This window comes from Chenopodium album, chromosome 24 (assembly GCF_948465745.1).
Source record: "Chenopodium album chromosome 24, dcCheAlbu1.1, whole genome shotgun sequence".
In the NCBI taxonomy this organism is placed as follows: domain Eukaryota; kingdom Viridiplantae; phylum Streptophyta; class Magnoliopsida; order Caryophyllales; family Amaranthaceae; genus Chenopodium; species Chenopodium album.
This window is the reverse complement of record NC_137857.1, coordinates 31,256,656-31,274,596: the sequence shown is the minus strand read 5'-3', so window position 1 is coordinate 31,274,596 and position 17,941 is coordinate 31,256,656. Positions and strand designations below refer to the sequence as shown.

Sequence of the window (17,941 nt, the reverse complement as noted above, 5' to 3'; positions counted from 1 at the left end):
GTTTCCTTTATAAAGGTCTCGTTAATACATCTTTAAATACAAAATCTCACAAATAAGTAACAAAGAGAACATTTAAGCATAAATAGATTCATATCAATACATATATGTAAATATATCATGCTATAATGTAGTTTAAGTAATATTTCCGTACTTAATTAACGTGTTTTAAAGATCGTGAAAAAACAACTAATACCATTACAGTGAGAGAGTAATAAAAACGGAATACTACAAGTGAAGCAGAAAAAAGCAAAAAAAAAAAAAAAAAAAAAAAAGCAAATGCAAACACTCTCTACTAACTAACCCTTTACTGACTATTCAACTTGGACTTAAATGCTTTTTTCTTCATTTCCACTCAATTGCCCCCAAACACCCGCCATCATTCTTGCCCACAAAACCAACATTATTACATTTTCTGTCTCTTCATCTTCCCAGATTTCTCTAACCTCAGGTATCCCGCTTTTTTATCTTTTGTTTTTTCTTTTGTAAATTTCTGGGGTTTTTCAGTTTATTTCTGTTACATTTAGTTGATGGGTCTTTTGTTCTTTTGCAAGATAAAAGAAATTTAGATGAGCAAGGTATTAATTTTGGTATTGTTGTACATGTTCTTTGGTTTTTTCTTCCAATAATTGTTGTATGTTTTTTCTTTTCATATTTTTGGTTTTTAGTTTATGTTCTTAACTTCTTGCTGTAGTTCATTGTTATGTTTATTATTATTTTTTTTTTTGTTTTCAAAAAGTATTAGGTGAGTTGGACTTACAGTAAATCATAAAGCAAGTTAAAACGAACAAGTTTATAATTCAAATCTTGCAAATTTTCTTGGTTGAAATTTGAGTGCATTGTTCCTTTTTCTTTATTTTTGGGAGATTTTTTAATGGGTGTTAGAATGGCAAGAATTAATTTGATACTTGCTGCCTTTATTAATTTATTTGATTATGTTAATATAACATATTTTACTAATTAAGAACCTCTAATTCAAGTAATTCATGATTTTATACTATGATAGAATGATTATATAATATTGTGCATTAGTTGTTTTAGTAATGTTATTACTTTAATGTGTCTAAAATTTTGATGTTGAAATGGTTCTCATAAGCTTAATGTTCTTGATATCACAGATTTAAAGCAGTTTATGCTTGGAATTTTCACACAACTTGATTGATTTTCTAGCAAAAAGTTGAATCAATGGAGAAAAAACAGCTAAATTTTAGCGTTCCTCTGATGTCTGCAAGGCGGTATTCATCTCCAATACGCCGTTCAGGTGAGCAGGACAAGAGGGATTCTCCACCAAAGAACCGGGGCTCAATTCCGTCTCAGCCATCAGATGTAAATATGGATGAGGTAGTGAAGCCAGGGTCTGTTCCATTCATTTGGGAGCAAGCACCGGGAAAAGCAAAAGGCGGTAATGAATCTCAGACACAGAGCCCTGATGAGGTGCCTACGACTCCTAAGGTTCCTCCTAGTATGCCATTTCCACCTGGAAAAAAATCAGGGGAATTGAATGGTTACAGAACACCCAATAAACTATCAGGGGAGTTGACAGTTCTTAGACCTCGAAACAAGCTATCAGGAGAGCTAAATGTTCTTAGACCCCATAAGTTTTCGGGTGAGCTTAACACCCATCACCCCCATAATAAACTCTCAAGGGAACTTAAGACATCGAGTGCCAAGTTTTACCCCTCGAATGATGGTATTGTTAGATGGGATGGTTTGAAAGAGGGGACTGAAATGAATGGAAGTTCGTCAGAAGATGATGCTACATTCTCTGATGCAATTGAAACATTGTCTCAGTTAGAGTCGTTTTCTGTCAATTGTAGTGTCAGTGGTTTGACTGCATCAGATCGCCCTGAGACCAAACGTTCTGAGAATCTTCCAACAGATCCAAGAGCTCGGGAGTTTATGATGAACCGTTTCTTACCTGCAGCCAAGGCAATGACCCTCGAGCCATCTCATTATTCGTCTAGGAAACAACTTGTAGCTGTGGAGCAACCTAAGGAAGATAAAGCATTGGTTCCTAGAGCTATGACACCTCCACCTAACCGAAACATATGCAACATTGTGCCTTACACTGGTCAAGATATTGGGTCTGAAGAAAGTGAAGATGAAGAAGACAGCTATGATGGGAGGAGCGCTCTATCTGTTAAAGTCAAAGCTTGTGGATTCCTTCCTTGGTTTTGCTCCAAGAACTCTTTGCGCCTTGTTAATCCACTACCAACCATGAAGGATAGATCAAAGAGTGCTCTGTCTTCTGCCAGTAAACTCGGCAAATTGGTTAAGAATAAATCCTGGAGATCTCCCAGTCAAAAGCTGCCTAAGGTAATTGGATACTCTCCTATCCTAGTGATTATAACTGATTGAAAATACTCATATAAGTAGTTAACTGCATGTATAATTGATATATCTTTTAAACTCTGATGCATTACACATTACCTAAATAATTTTGGACTTTTGGTTATATAAAAGCTTCATATAGTACTATAGTCTATTGTTTAAATTAGACTGTTGTTACTAATGATGGTATATATTTTCAGCAAGATACACATACTAATCAAAAGCAGAAGACCAGTCAAGTGTACAAGAGCTGTGAGCTACAAATGCCAAAGCATTCTTCCAGGCCTATGTTCTACTCCGGGGAGTTGCAGACTAGAAGTGGTTCTCCTTACCGAAGTTCCAGGAGAAGCGCTGTCTCTCCCTTTCGGAATGAATCACCTCAGTCCCTCTACCAAAAGGGTGTAGGTTTTCTTGCAGTCCCCAAAGAGGTTGATTCCTTTGATGAATATCGGTCAAAGGTTCCTCAAAAGGGTAGTTCGAAAAGATTTGAAGATCCAGGAAGGAAGATAAGGAGTTCAGGCACAAGAAGCCCAGCTGTTGAAAAGACACTGTATGTAGATTCTGTAAATATCACCAAAGTCTCCCATTCAATTTTGAACTTACCAAAGACCAAAAGGCCGGTAGATGGAATGGTCCAACAGGCTGTAAAGTTAGAAACTCCGTCTGAACATGGAGGGCGGATGGAAATCATGAAGGCAAGGGGCATGAGTGGACCTCTTGTTTGTCGTGGCGCTGATTCCTCAGAACCTGCTAGAATATCAGAAAAAGGCATCACAAACACCTGCAGAGAGCTTGTTTTAGTGTCATCAGATGACAACACCACTATGCAGTCTGCTCTCAATCCCCCGTTGCCAAAATCACCATCAGAATCTTGGCTTTCTCGGCAACTGCCTTCAGTTTCTCCAAGGGCTTCACCCAGGAACTCAGTGTCTTATTCAAGTCTGAACTCCAAGATCTTGTCCAGGCAGCAGAATGCCAAAACACCCACTTCTGGTTTCAAGTGGGAAACTATTGTCAAAAGTTCTCATTTGCGTCAAGATCATGGACGCTACTCAGAGGTAATGTTATCCTTTTGTCAATTGAACCCCAAACATTATTATGCAATGCAAGCAATGATAGTACACTCACATAAATCGTACTCACTAGTCCATCCTAGGAGGAATTTTCAGATTTTTCTGACGAAATAGGAGAATAATTTCGGAACAGAAAACCAGAGATTAGACTTCCTCTCCTAGGCATCAACTAGGTGTTCCTTCTCAATTCATCATTATACTCGAATTCTCTAACATTCTGTTCAATCCATACAGGAACTGGTAACTCAAGTAACTCAGCAAGGCCGAAGATGGAAATAAAGGTCTCTAGACTATTGGAATATATATATAAACACTCACTGTGATTATAGATGGATTGTTTTGCCATACTGAAGATTTAAGTTTTTTCCTCAACAATCTTCAGTTTCCACATTTTTTTGGAGGCAGGAGGCTGGTTAATTTATCATGTTTCGCCGCCCTGAAGTTTTCTTTGTTTGCTTAAACCTTAGGATTAGGAGATTGGGGTCACCATCTTTTCCTGAAATGTACTTAGTTCCAACAAGTGGATTTGTTGTGAACCTTAGATAATTAGTACAGACTGCTTTTAAAATGCAGCTTTGGTTATGAAAAAAGCTGTAATAGATCAACATTTTCAATTATAAATTGGCAAGGGTTTTATAATATGGTTATCTTGTATTTGTTTTGAAAGTTTGTACCTATATTTTTGTTGTTTCTGGCAAGTAGAAATCATAATTTACATGTTAATATGGTTTGCTACAATTTGAAGCTTTAGAGCTACTTATATTCGAATCATGTTTTGTGCCAAGGCCAACAACGAAGATTATGAAGCCAAGTCACCAGGTTTTGTTGGAGATAAACGATTTTTATCCCAATTCAGGAACCTCCAAGTACTTGTTCATGGTACAGTACTCAAGGATGACTAGGTGATTGTGATTCTATGTTTCGGGAAATTGATTTTGGCACACCCTTAGTTGACTTTGGCACACCCCTATGTGAGAAGAGCATAGAAAACTGTGCTCTCACATAGGGGTGTGCCGAAATCAATTAGGGGTGTGCCAAAATCATTTCCCTATGTTTCATGCTGGAGACGGTCTTTTGGATGTTCAGTGCATAATACAAGCCATCAAAACACTAATTTATTTTAAGAAGAAAGAGTATTGCAATTAGGTTCGTCTTCTCTTAAAGAAAAATTCTGTTTTGGGATGTCTAGTTTGGAATTGATAATACATGATAACATGAACATAACATAAATGAGTAAGATGAGAAAAAAGTTGTACTCTATTTTCTTAAGAAATTGATCCATCTAATGTTAAAAGCCTAATAAAAAGGGCATTAGCTTCTTTATACTTACTCTAGAAGCTCATCATGAGATGATCTAGCATTTGTTGAAGTTTGAGAAAGAAAAGAAGTTTAAAACATTTGATTTTGGAGCAGGAACAAGCATACAAAAAAGTACCCTACCATAAGTGTTTGAGTGTCCCTTGGGGAACAAGGGAGTGTTGGAATAGTTTCCTTGAACTAGTGAGTCATGTCTCTTAAAATTTGGTAGTTGAAAATAGAAAAAGTAAGTGCAACCCTTTTTTTTATAAATAAAAGTCTCATGACAATATTCATAATAACACTTGTGACAATGTCCATCCATTGTCAAGTATACTTGTGTTATCATAAAGTTTCATTATACACTAGATCTGTGTATGAGAACCTCCTTAAGGAAGAAGAATAGGTATTTTAAGTGTAGAGATGAATGTAAAAATATAAGTTTATCACCTTGGCAAAATATGTTTATCGGGTACTAAAACCGTACATAAATCAACTTTTCATTAAATCTAGCCTCACACTGATCTATTTACAGATTTGTCACTTAATGTTCAAGATGAATGGAGTGACTCCATAAGGATACTCAACAATGAAAAATTGCTCATTAAGCAAGGAAACGATCAGACGAGCAAAGAGAAGCCTACTTAAATTACAGAGGCACTCAGTCACGTCCATATCAAAAGGCTTTCTAAACCCAGCTCTGATGATAGAAGCCTAGAAGTGACTCCTACACATTCTCAGTAGGGGTTGAAGACTAGTGACAAGCACGAACGTCGCCCCTAAACAAAAGCCATTTATAGGCTGTATGAGTGGAAAAAGAACAAAGGAGACTCAACAGGATTAATGCATGGCAGTAGAGTTACAGTTTAATGCTTATGAGATTGTAACAGTAATGAAGATCAGTTCTTAAAAGACGGTAGCATCACTAATTTTCATCATTACATGTTTATTTGGTCACTTCTGATTAGGTACAACTAGTGTAATACCTCATTACCTCCTCACCCAAGGGGCCAGGGCATCATTGTGGTAAAAGTTACCGCCTCAAGAGGATAGATATCTCGAATGTGCTACCATGCCTACATGAGGTTTGAATCTTCATTGACAAAGTCTTGCAATGATTTCACCGCTCCCCCACCTCAACCTCAGAAATACAGTAATTACCACGGCAGTTAAAAAATTACTCTTTAGCCTCAGTAGCACCTATACCATTAGCAACCAACCTTGAAGACAACTATTCTAGGAGCAAACACATTTTCCTGCTGCCAGGCCATTCATTCCCCTAGCAGGAGCTACCAGGAGGTCCAGGACAGCCAAGATTCTGATGCAAGGTCTCCTAAATCTAGAAACATTCATCTAAAAAAAAACAGGGAAGAAATGAAAAGCTAAACAGTAATCTCACCAATATATATAAATAGAAATTCAATGCAATCTATATAAGCTCCTATAATAGGGACAGAAGAGAAGATGATTAAATAGTTCGTAAGGATAAATAGTGCCGACAAATACAGATAATGAACAAGGTAAGCTGTGGATTTAACAAGTCAAAGCAGACTGTCAAGCTATCACCTGTGACAAATGAGTTGTCTTAGTTCCAAGTGAATCTATATGTACAAGTTAACACCCCTCCAGTAATTCAGACTGTCATCTCGGCTTCTCAAAGCAATTATTACAACTCAGCAGCGTGAGAAATCCCTGAACCACCTGAAATAGCTATCTCCCCATTGTTCAACGCCCATCTGTTCAATACTTCAATATGATATTGTACATAAGACCCGACAAAAACTTAAGACTTCTTCACCAAAGGACCTTTATACTGCCCACGCAAAACCACAAAGTTTTCTGGAGGCGGAGTCTCTTCTAACCAAACAATTTCGTCGAGATTTACACCCTCTAGTTGTTGACCAATATCATCTAGCACAAGTCGTGGATACAAGGCATCAGCATTAAGCGATGGAAAACGAGATTTGGTATTAAAGGCATCAGCATTAAGCGATGGAAAACAAGATTTGGTACTAAAGACATGCATGATAAAAAGATCAAATACCCGGCAAGCCTTTATTAGGAACTCTCCGGAAATAAGAGCAGTGTCGTCCATCCTCTGAAGAATATGGAGGGGTAAGGATGTCAAAGATGGCACAGGGCGTTATTGCCATAAAACAATGGATGTTGCCACCTTTTGTCGGATACAAAACGGTTGTACTACAAGGAGCTCTCATTTCACAGTCTCTAACCAATTTGGCTGGTCTAGCTGCAGATTTCAAACGACATGAAGTTAAAGCCTCAAGGAAGCAATACGATATCCAATAGAGGGCAGAATGATAATGTGGAGATCTTTTTAATTCTAAGAGAGACATGAAGTCACAGCCAAAAAAAAAAAAAAAAAAAAAAAAAAACAAGAAGATATTTGTCGCCATAGCAATGGGCTCAAAGTGAACCTTTCATTCATACATGCATTCTAGTTAAATATATGAAGACCAACTTTCTCTAGAATTACAACAATACATATGGAAACTGCTAGCAGAACACAACCAAATCAACAGGCCCATAACATGGAGCATTGTTTCAAGAAGCAAGAGACCAAGGGGAAAGGTAAAGAAAAAAGACAACAATAGATAAGATTTTTTTTTTTTTTTTTTTTTTTTTTTTTTTTTTTTTTTTTTTTGAGAATATTCATCAAGAAACAAACTGCATCGACCCAGCAAGTTTTTCACCGTCTTGGCGTCTCAGGACCCTGAACACACTATGTTTCCTGAACAGCTGCACACTTCATGGTTGGGTAAATTGCAAATGAGAAGATTCAAATTTTAATATCCCAATTGCTCAGCTCTTTCATATCACTCAATACCATTTATCTTATAAAAAAATATATAATATATTTTTTTGAATAAAAAAAACCCCTCTTAGCAAACAATAGATAATAAAACAACACGGAGTAAATTTTTTGGATTCAATTTAATATGTGATGTAATTTGCTAATCAGATTTTGATTTCAAGTCAGTAGTTTTGGTGATATAACTCAAAATAGCCCATCAAAATTAAAGAATAGGAAAACAGAAAATGCAGAGTCCTAATCCTCTGCTCTTCATCTTCTTCGATCTCCCGAAACTTCAGCGACAGCTTAGTAGCAATTTATCAGCTTCAAATAGCTCAAAAATGATGGAACTTAGTTCAAAAGTGGCAGGCTCACATGCATATATTCTGAAACTTTGTTTTTTGGGGTGTGTGTGCAAGTGTTGTTGTTGGGGGGGGGGGGGGGGGGGGGGAGTTGAGAGGCTTTTGTAGTGTGACATACTCAATGTCTCTAGCCTGTATCTATTTTCTTTGTAAAAAAGTGTTATTACTCCCAAAAGAGAGAGAGAGAGAGAGAGAGAGAGAGGAAAGAGGCCAATTCTACAAGGAATTCACATTAGATTTGAATCATTAGCAGTAATAGAATCAAGAAAATCAATCTCAGCAACTAACAAGTACAATCACACAATTTGTGATTAAGTGGAGAGGTTAATATATGGAGCTTCCCTTAGCAATATCATTCATATCAATATAATCCCCGGCTTCACAATAAATGCAACACTAACTTGGGCACATAGTTTTAAGAAACTCAGATTTTGTTACTATTATGATGTAAAAGTTGCTGTTGTGGGGCAATTATATGATGTAAAAGTAGACATCGAGGGGAAATATTATATGATATGAGAAAGGGTGGTTTCTTGAAATAATTTTACAGAACTTCCCATATATTAGTGGAGCATACAAGGGGAGAACACTTTCCGAGTCATGGGGCAATATTGATGCCATCAACACTCATACTCAATCTAAGTCACAGGTATTACTACATAGATATACAAAATGAAAGAGAAAATCTGCAATTACATCAAGCAAGATGATGTACCTCGGCAAGATTCAGGGAGCTCAGGTATTTCAACCCAATCATATGACTTTACATGTAAGGTGCCATATACAAGCTTGCTTAACACAGTCATTCCGGGATGGTTGTGCAGAGGTATGATTGATGCGGGTGGCATGCAAAAAATTCCTATCTGCAAGAGGCGAAATTCTTGCTTAAGGCATCATTTACCACAATCTTGAAACTTCACAAGGTTAATGCAGTATATTCACAGAAGCTAAAGAGGCACTATACTTACAGAGAATTTTTCACATTCATGTATGTGCAGATACTTTATGGGAGGAGGATACTGCTGCTGATTGCCACTGCGACCTTTTCTTCCATTGCTACCATTAGAAATAGGTTTCCATTTTTGCGCTGCTACTGCATCCTGCTCAAGACCCACATTTGCAGGCTTTAAGTCATCTGAAAGAGAATTCAATAAGAGTTAGCACTGCCAAATATGACTGATCAGCATAACATTCTAGCAGAAACAATCTGAATTTAATTACTTTAAGAGCACTAGTCCACTGTTCAGGGGAGTATAAGTCCACAACTTAGGCAGCATTTAAAATAGATATGAAATATAGTCCACTACACTCTAGATAGGCGTATGAAATAAGACGAAAGCTAAATCAACAATTAAAATGAATAATATTACCCCCCCCCTCTTCTCCCCCTTAATGAAGACTCGTTTCTTTCAACGAAGTTCCTTTTATAGTTTTACTTCCATCTTCAACCAGCAGCAAAAAGAAGACAAGTAGCATCACATATTCGCATATTAGCACTGCATATATAAACCTGCATATTTTGCTAACAGCCATGTCTGCTTGATATGAATTTTATGGAATTCCTCTAAAATAAAGAGTGACAGTCTTCTACATCAGTGATAAACCAAAAGAGAATAGACTCATTATAAAAGCGACAATAGTCTGTAATGAGCAGAATTTGACCAGCATCCTTCAATACTAAAATTGGCAATGGAAAAGAAATTGACTTACGAAAATTTGAACAGGTAAACAGTTTAGTATATATTTGGATTGATATATTGAGGCAAAAACACGTATGCAAGAAAATTATAAAGCTGCAAAGCATGAATATACTAAATGACAATAACTGCAGGTTATTAGATCAAACTGGTCATAAACAGCCTTCAATAGTGTCCCCCCCCCCCCCCCCCCCCCCCCCCCCCCCCCTCCTTAATCAAAGAAGCAGTTAGTAAGCAAATAGGCCTCAAAATCAGGGAACATTATTTAGAGGAGACAGATATGAATCCTACCCCACCACCACCTCTTTTTGACGGTCCTTAATGATGCTGGGGTGCAAAAGCATGAGGAGCCAATAAAGCAGAGATCATGTGGCAGACACAATATATATACTTAGGCACTTGATAAATGCAAAGTATATCCAACGAAGGCAAAAGGCGTACATATAAGAATCTTCAATAACCAAAACATCCTACTCAGAAACATCTTTTCAAATTAGTAAAACCATCAATAAATGTTCACTCAGTCAGCCAAAGGCCCTTTAGCGTATGTCTGATGGGGTTTTTTAATGTTAACTTTTCTTTCTACAGATTGATTACACAAGTTCTCAAAAGCAAGTATGAAGAAGGATCCAAGGTCCCCACACAAATAAATATACACATCAACTTGCTTGGTATTTCTCATCAAAAGACAACATGTGGCATCAAAGGCCTAAGGAGTTCAAAAGCTTGGGGGAAAAAAAAAAAAAAAAACTGCCATGAAGTAAAACAACAACTACCACCTCTGAGATATTTAGGAGAAAATTACAATTACATAAGCATATAAATGAAGCACTTATAAAGAGAACAATCTGGTAGAGAGCAATCTTGTGATATGAGTAAAGATGCAAAAAGGCCAATGCAAGACAAGTAAAGGGGATAGTATCCAAAAAATTATACTACATATATTTTCTTTTGGAAATGTTGCAAAGAACTATTAAAATCAGAAATGGACACTCCGAATAAACATACAACAGGCCAAGAATTGACTTCTAAACCATGTTGGAGCAATCTATATTATTATTTCAAAGTGGGGGTTGAGAGGAGAGCCAACCTCAAATACTTCCCTCTTAGTCATCTCATTTGCCACATTGTATCACATAACAAGTACCAAAATCAAATACACTATGCAAGGGGTCAGCCTAGGCCTTTGATCACATATGCTCGAAGAAAGCCCAAGAAGAATCTGCCAGCAACTTGATGATGAGTGGGAAATTCTGTTAGGAAGTTTGTTATGGGTTCCAGGGTACTTTGGGAATTTTGGGGAATAAGTTTGTTATTCTTAGCTGTAGAAGATGCTAGATGCTGAGAACTGATTATATATAGAGTTTTCTGTAATAGGGAGATTATGCTTGAATTATATTGTGTAGTTTGTTGGAGAGAACCCTTCCTCTCAAAAGAAGGTCAGTGTATTGATTAATTACTCTGATTATCAATATACTTTATCTGTTTGGCCTACCTTGCTTCTCTGTGTGTGCATTTGTGTGTGCTCTGTTTTATTCAGTTCCTAGCACACTAATCATCTTCAATCAAGCAATTAGTATTTTCAAAAAAATTTAATATTACTTTCCTTCGCAAATTGATACATCCCATGCATTGGCACAGGTGCATTGTAGTCAAATATAATTCATACGATTGAGCCAAAATGGAGATAGGACAAACACTAGAAAAATAGAGGGGAGAAAATATAGCCAAAGAGATCAAGTTCCTCAACCTCCCTTCACCAAGTTTATTCATTAATATATGGAGTGTATTTCCAGAAGTGTAGTAGATGAAAAGAAGAAATAGCATGATTAAGATTAAAAGGAGCACTTCTCTCACACAGCTTAGGATGTCTAATCATGAGCAAGTATAAGTTTTTTACAAAAAAAAGATTTAGGAGCAATGAATAAGGTTTTACGAGGTATCCCATCATAATTCACTAAAGTCCTATTTTATTCACTTTTAATCGATCGAACCCTAATATCATCTTTATTTTCATCATTACAAACCAACCAAACATTACTATCTTAGGGCTTGTTTGGCATTGTTTTTTGTTTTCAGTTTTCTGTTTTTCGTAAAACAAAAAACCAAAAACATGAAACAAGAAAAAGGTGTTTCCACTTTTCTGTTGTCAGTTTTTAAAATATCATGAGTTTAATAAATTTGACTAATTTTTATTCATTATATGACATGTATCATATGATTTTGAAAAATAAAAAACCAAAAAACAGAAACCACAATAATGTCAAACGAACCCTTAGTTTTTATATTCACTCTTAATCGACCAAGCCTTATTAATTAACTAAACCCCGCTATCTTATTTCTTTTTCACCTTCCAAAAATGGTCTACAAACAGAAAATGGGAATTTTATTAGGAGATGAAGGGAAAGCCATTATTTTCCAAAGATCTACAAAGTTATTGTAGCAACGAAACCATGAACTTAAAAGGAGGACCACCTTTGTTACTGTCGAGCGAGATAGACTTATTATATATAGCAGTGTCCCACATGATAGGATAGAATATGAAGAATATATATAGTACTTTGTCTTGAAGGGAATAAAAAAATTTTAAAAAAAAAAAAAAAAAAAAAAAAACATGGATGAAGACAATAGTGAATTGAACTCTAGGAAACAAAATGTAGTACATATTAAGTTGAACTTGATAAGGACATAGCTCATGAATTTGGTAGATGAAGCAACAATAACCGTGTACCCATTTCTTTTTGGTGTTTTCAGAGTATTGCTTACTTCATGGGACAAAGAGAGACACATTGCACCTATTACTAATTATATTCAACCTAAAAGACAGTTTGTTGCGACATTTTCTTCCAAAATCCTCTCTAACTTGTAACTCTTTGATTCACCTCAAAAAATGCTTCCACTAAATACTTCACTTATTTAGTATACTTCCAACACGTCTTCTTGCCATGTTATTTGTAAAATAGATTAGAAAAGGTGAATGGATGAATTAATCCAAAGCATGTAAAAAGTAATAGCTTAATACTTTCTTCTTATCGGCAGTATTTAATAAAAAATAATTAATTTGTCCGTTTACCTAGTCAAATACATTTCTTAGATTATGTGCCAAAATGGTATGTCGCAAGTAAAAAGAAACAAAAAAAAGTACTAAACACTGCAGCAGGGGCATGGATACCTAACAATTCTTTATGGAAAAAATCTTGCAAAATTCTCATGAAATGGCAAAGTGTGAAATCCAGAGAGACACTCGATAGTAGCAAACATACTTGGGCAATGTAGCCAATATTTGTTTACTGAAGAAACTAAAAGAGAAGAAAATTGAATAAAGCACAGTCGACCTACAAATCTAGAAAACATATACTGACATGTATATAAGGACAGAAGCTCCAAGAAGGAAGATATATTGATAAATCTTTATTCTCCATCCAACACAGAATTGTTTGTTTCACATTATCTAGTAAGTATGCATGTTAACACTATAAAGGACAAAGCTCTTAAAAAAGTTTTCATATTAACCTCAATTTTCACATTCCTTTAAGTTATTCTGGAAACTGATTGCATAGGAGTCCATTTAATTTAGGCAAAAAGACTCTATACATTTGGTAAGTTACTTATATTGAGTAACACCATATGACATACACTATGCAATCCTTTCATAGTCATCAGTTAGAAACTTATACACATATCAGTGCTCAAAGCCTCAAACCATGGACCTATAGGTGGTGAAAACTCTAAGCAACCAAACTTCAGGTTTAAGTGGCTTGATTACTATAAGCCATCGTATATGTACTATAATTCAGAAAGAACTCTCACATGAATAATTGTTCATTTGCCCAACCAAACTTCAAATTCAACTGACATTGTTATTCAGAAGCCTTACAAGGTTTATATATTAGTTCATTTTTTTCATATATCTTGACTCCATTTCAACTGCGATTCTGTTTTTCCATTTCAAAATCCTTACAACTCAATCATCTTTATTGAGGTGCAATTAGCAACAAATCCACAAAGATAGATCCCAAGCTTCAAAATATTCTTTTAGGCCTTCACTACCTCAAAGTATCTAAAAGGGAGTGTAATCAAAGGTTGAGAGCACCTTTCGTATCGTTAGCCCAAATGATTCACTAGATAAAAATGCCATCTACTTGACAAAGATTTAATACAAGCAATGTAAAGTACATGCTGTATTCTTTCTCAATTCAAATCTAACATTCAAATTAAAGTAGGCAGTATTTCCGTAAACCATATAACATACATAGGTTCTACATAAAGGAGGAAATAAGAAGTGCAGCTAAAGTGCAAAAGTATTATTTATAGGATTCCAATGCCCAAAACTGAAAGCTGTAGCACAAATTTTGCATAACCAACATGAATTTCTCCAAGAATATAAAGACTTTTCAAATAGTGGGAAATGACAGGATGGCTGCACTTAAAGTAGACAGTTGCACAAAGTAACTTGCTTAAAAGTTTATCAGATGCTAAACTCGAGCTAAAAGGAAAAACCATAATCTTTTTGCAGCAGTTCAATAGAATGGTGAAGGGAAACAAAGATGTAGCAACTGACACTCTGATTCAGTATTAGCTACCCTCAAGTTTTAACGATGCCAACAAATTACAAATTCAGTTTCAGTGACAGACGTAAAGTAATATATGCTCCTCAAAGCAATACCCAAGTAAAAATTAAAATGTCGCTGCCTCGCCAAAATTGTTATCTGCCTTGGAAAACTCCAACCATGTTTAGTACCCAATGAGCACATGGGGGTGGGGGGAAAACTATATCAACTTATCACAAGGCATTTAAATTTTCTTAAAATTGATTTAAAAGTGATTCGCGAACCTAAAATTGCACGAACTTTTTCAAGAGCCTCCTCAGAGATTGGACCGGTAGGTGTGAATGAATCCTTGCAAGCATTGTATATTTTCTTCAGAACGGGCATGATGTGGTCGGGCTAATGACAAAAAACAGCCCACCACTCACAAGATTGAACACCAAACACCAAGAAGATATGATTTCTATTGATCACTTCAAGGTAGAAAATGCATGAATATATGTCCTGCAGTAAATCATAATCTAATTATTAGCAAGATACATCCCAACTCAAAAACAATCAATTAAGCAAAAAAAAAAAAGGTGCGTGTACAATACTCAAAACATAAATAACAAGTAGATGAAATTGAACACAGTTAATCAATGGGTAGCAAGAAATAACCTCAATTTCTACCTAATTTCCATTATTGGACGGCTTATCACAAAAGGGGTTCATCTAATTTTTTCCTAAAAAGTGAAAAAATGGGCAAATAATAGAATCTCTACTGATTTTCAGAAACCCTAACAAAAAATAAATATATAATTAAAAAAAACGCAATTTCCAAATATTAACAATCAAATTTCCCATTCATAAGATGATAGGAAAAACCCCAGAACCCAATTACCCCAATTAATCAAACACAAACATAAACACAATCATAAACTATAAACAATGAAACTAAATGGATTGATTCATAAATTAGATCAGAAAAAACAACAACAAAAATACCTGTTGATAGGATGACCAAGAAAAGAAAGTGGGGTTTGTTGGTGGGTAACTATAAACTCTATAATTTGTGTGAAAAGAAGAAAGAAAAGAGAATATATGTCAGGGAAGAAGAACAGCCATAGCAAGAACAAGAGTGATGAAATTTAGGAGAGAGAAAGAGAGAGGAGGTGCCTGGTCTGCCCAGACCCGGACCCAAAAATGGGATGCACCTCTTGTCTGAATTTGGTTGGTTTCCTAAAGTTTGGATTTTGTTGTAAAAATTGCTAAGTTTGATTGAAATGGTATACACCCTTTTGGGCTGGTGTCCAACCAACAGATGCCAGGAGATGAATCTGGTTGTTTTGTTTTCCAATTTCAAGGTACATACTACTATACTAGTAGTTTGATGAGATGAGGATAAAGTGGGGTGTAACCTTTGCTAGGACTATATATTGAAGTAACATGTGGTATATTACCTGAGTTAATCACCTACCTTTGTACTGTAACGTATTTTGTTGTATTTTTGGGATCAGGGTTATCGTTGCTTGTGAACAAGGTTTAAGGTTCACGATAGTATAATGATACTATTATTACCATCATCTGATTCATCTCATAGTTACTACGGAGTACCTTATTATTTCCATTAGAGGAGATTAATTACATATATGACTATATGTTGACGCCTAAAAATGTTCAATTTCTTTTACTCATTTTGTTAGAAGATATTTCCCTTGGAAATAGAAATTCACAGGCAATAGCTAAAGTATGTTGTGTTTGGTTAGAAATTTTCTAGGAAAGAAATTTTCAAGGGAAGTGTAAATTCTCACATAGCATGGTAGATAACTTACTAAGCCCCATAGGTGAGTGAATTCCTAATTCATACAACGCATAAAAAGTTATTTCCAAATAAACAGTAATTCTCATTATGTCAACCAAACACCTTTGCACAATTTTTATGCAATTAGTAAGGGATAAAACTCCCCACAGTATATGATCTTATGTGAAAATTTATTTCCCATATTGAACCAAACAAGCACTAAAAGTATAACAATTGGCTATGTCAATTGTTAATTTGTCTGCATTCCAGAAATGGGCTAATGGATTGCTTAAAACCCTTTTAGACCATCAAGGCATTACAAACCTTCAATGATAATCCAACATGCCCAAAGGCCAAGCCATACAAAAAAGGGCCCAAAATGTCGATTTGGGTGCAAAGTAGACCAAGCCTAATAAAAAAAAAGCTTAAATTATATTGGTCCCTAAACCTCAAATGGCTAGTTAGCCCCTATTACTAAAAGAGCTTTGCACTGATATACTACCTCAACTAGTGTGTATCCCGGGCAATGCCCCGGGTTGCTAATTTGTGTACTTTTTGCTTTAATTTTATAATTATGTTGGACTATTTGTATACTTAGTGTGTGTGGTGGTTCGGCCATTGCCTTGGATGTCACTTTTTTTTTCACTTCATATGTATTTATATTTCAATCTTGTGAAAAATAAATGACTTATCTTACCTCTAATTTACTTTATAAATGAATGGAATATTATAATATTATGTGAAACTTGAAACATTAATAATAGTTGGTTGAGATGGTAAAAGTATTACCTATATATATTGGAGGTTATGGGTTCAAATCTTGTTAAAAGCATATTTTATTTTGTTAAATGAAGTGGCTAGCTTACGTCGGATGATGACATGACATTGTGATATAGGCACACATGCTTTGAAGAGTGCCACGTGGCACCGTTCCTTTAAAAGGAACGCCTTTTAATATATAACTAGTTATTGGCCCGGGCGATGCCCCGGATCATTACAATTTTATAAGTTTGATAAAAATTAAATTTATAAGGTTAATATTCAACAATCTTTATAATTAAGGGCCTGTTCGCTTCAGCTTAATTTCAGTTCAGCTCCAATCAGTTCAGTTCAGCTCATAATTTCCTTTTCTCATAAAATATTCAGTTTAGTTCAGTTCAGTCCAGCTCCAAGTTCACTTCAATTCAATTCGATCAGTTCCAATCAATTCAGCTCAGTTCAATAAATGTGAACATACCATAAGTGAATGAATATAAAATAATAACTATTTAATTGCATTGATATATATATAGGATGTATCAAATTTTTATGTTGTATACAAATAACAAATCAAAATACTCACCTACAAAACTTGTTCCAAGAGGCCAGGGTAAGTGAACCTTTTCCAACGATTATAATTTGTGGCTAATTACTCATTAATTACTCACCCATTCATTATTCAGTTGTAGAATTCCAATTGATTCACAATTGATCATCGATTACAATCTTTACAAATTGCTCCAATTTAAGCAATTCAATAATGATATAATATAATTATTCATTAAGACAAATAATTAAGACCATTATAAATAATGTCGGTTACAAACTTTGAATTGGAAGAAAAAACTTTTTTTTTTTACTAATAATTGAAACATCGATCATTAACATGAATTGCTTATGTGGCAAGTTTGTATGTTACAAAAAATGATGTGGCGAAATAAAACAAAAAAATTGACACATGGCAGAATGACACTCCTTACCTTGGAGTTTTAATAATAATATAGATATAGATTTCATATAATTGGTAACTTTGAAATATTTTATATCTTATAAATAAGACCCTAATAAATAATACGAAATGGAGGTAGTAATATAATCCCAATTTTTATATGTAACAAAAAAATGAGCAAAATATTAAATTTTGGCTCAAATAATACAAATAATGTTGGTATGAGACTAGAACCATGTTCTTGTAGAATGTGTTATTTACACCCGCATTTACCGTACACCCAACTAACTCTAGGTTAGTATTACTCTTTATTTGATGATTAAATGAAAAACAAT

The 17,941-nt window shown here is 35.1% G+C and overlaps 2 protein-coding genes across 3 annotated transcripts; one reads left to right on the top strand and one right to left on the bottom strand.

Moving 5' to 3' along the window:
• The first annotated feature begins 295 nt into the window (after window positions 1–295).
• On the top strand, window positions 296–4,059 carry LOC145611588 (uncharacterized). 2 transcript variants are annotated; one of them, XM_081666928.1, is made up of 5 exons: window positions 341–448; window positions 552–575; window positions 1,116–2,313; window positions 2,529–3,386; window positions 3,636–4,059. In XM_081666928.1, exons 3-5 carry the CDS (start codon window positions 1,183–1,185, stop codon window positions 3,678–3,680), a joined length of 2,034 nt encoding a protein of 677 aa, XP_081523054.1. In that variant the 5' UTR covers window positions 341–448; window positions 552–575; window positions 1,116–1,182; the 3' UTR covers window positions 3,681–4,059. The 2 variants fall into 2 exon arrangements, with proteins under 2 accessions (XP_081523053.1, XP_081523054.1); XM_081666927.1 differs by lacking the exon at window positions 552–575 and having other exon boundaries at window positions 296–448.
• A 2,105-nt stretch (window positions 4,060–6,164) lies between these two features.
• LOC145612113 (plant cysteine oxidase 5-like) lies at window positions 6,165–15,379 on the bottom strand. Its single transcript, XM_081667483.1, has 6 exons — window positions 15,103–15,379; window positions 14,403–14,619; window positions 8,840–9,006; window positions 8,587–8,734; window positions 6,742–6,945; window positions 6,165–6,608 (listed from the first exon to the last, which is right to left on the bottom strand). Exons 2-6 carry the CDS (start codon window positions 14,500–14,502, stop codon window positions 6,481–6,483), a joined length of 747 nt encoding a protein of 248 aa, XP_081523609.1. The 5' UTR covers window positions 14,503–14,619; window positions 15,103–15,379; the 3' UTR covers window positions 6,165–6,480.
• Between the last annotated feature and the right edge of the window lie 2,562 nt (window positions 15,380–17,941).

Excerpts from the sequence above, each read along its gene's own strand:
- LOC145611588 (XM_081666927.1), top strand. The coding sequence starts at position 1,183 with ATGGAGAAAAAACAGCTAAATTTTAGCGTTCCTCTGATGTCTGCAAGG. Across the intron at positions 2,314-2,528 it reads CCAGTCAAAAGCTGCCTAAG|CAAGATACACATACTAATCA; the intron begins GTAATTGGATAC and ends ATATATTTTCAG. Across the intron at positions 3,387-3,635 it reads ATCATGGACGCTACTCAGAG|GAACTGGTAACTCAAGTAAC; the intron begins GTAATGTTATCC and ends CAATCCATACAG.
- LOC145612113 (XM_081667483.1), bottom strand. The coding sequence starts at position 14,502 with ATGCCCGTTCTGAAGAAAATATACAATGCTTGCAAGGATTCATTCACA. Across the intron at positions 6,946-8,586 it reads GCTCCCTGAATCTTGCCGAG|CTAGACCAGCCAAATTGGTT; the intron begins GTACATCATCTT and ends TGAAATCTGCAG. Across the intron at positions 6,609-6,741 it reads TCCTAATAAAGGCTTGCCGG|ATGATATTGGTCAACAACTA; the intron begins GTATTTGATCTT and ends GACTTGTGCTAG.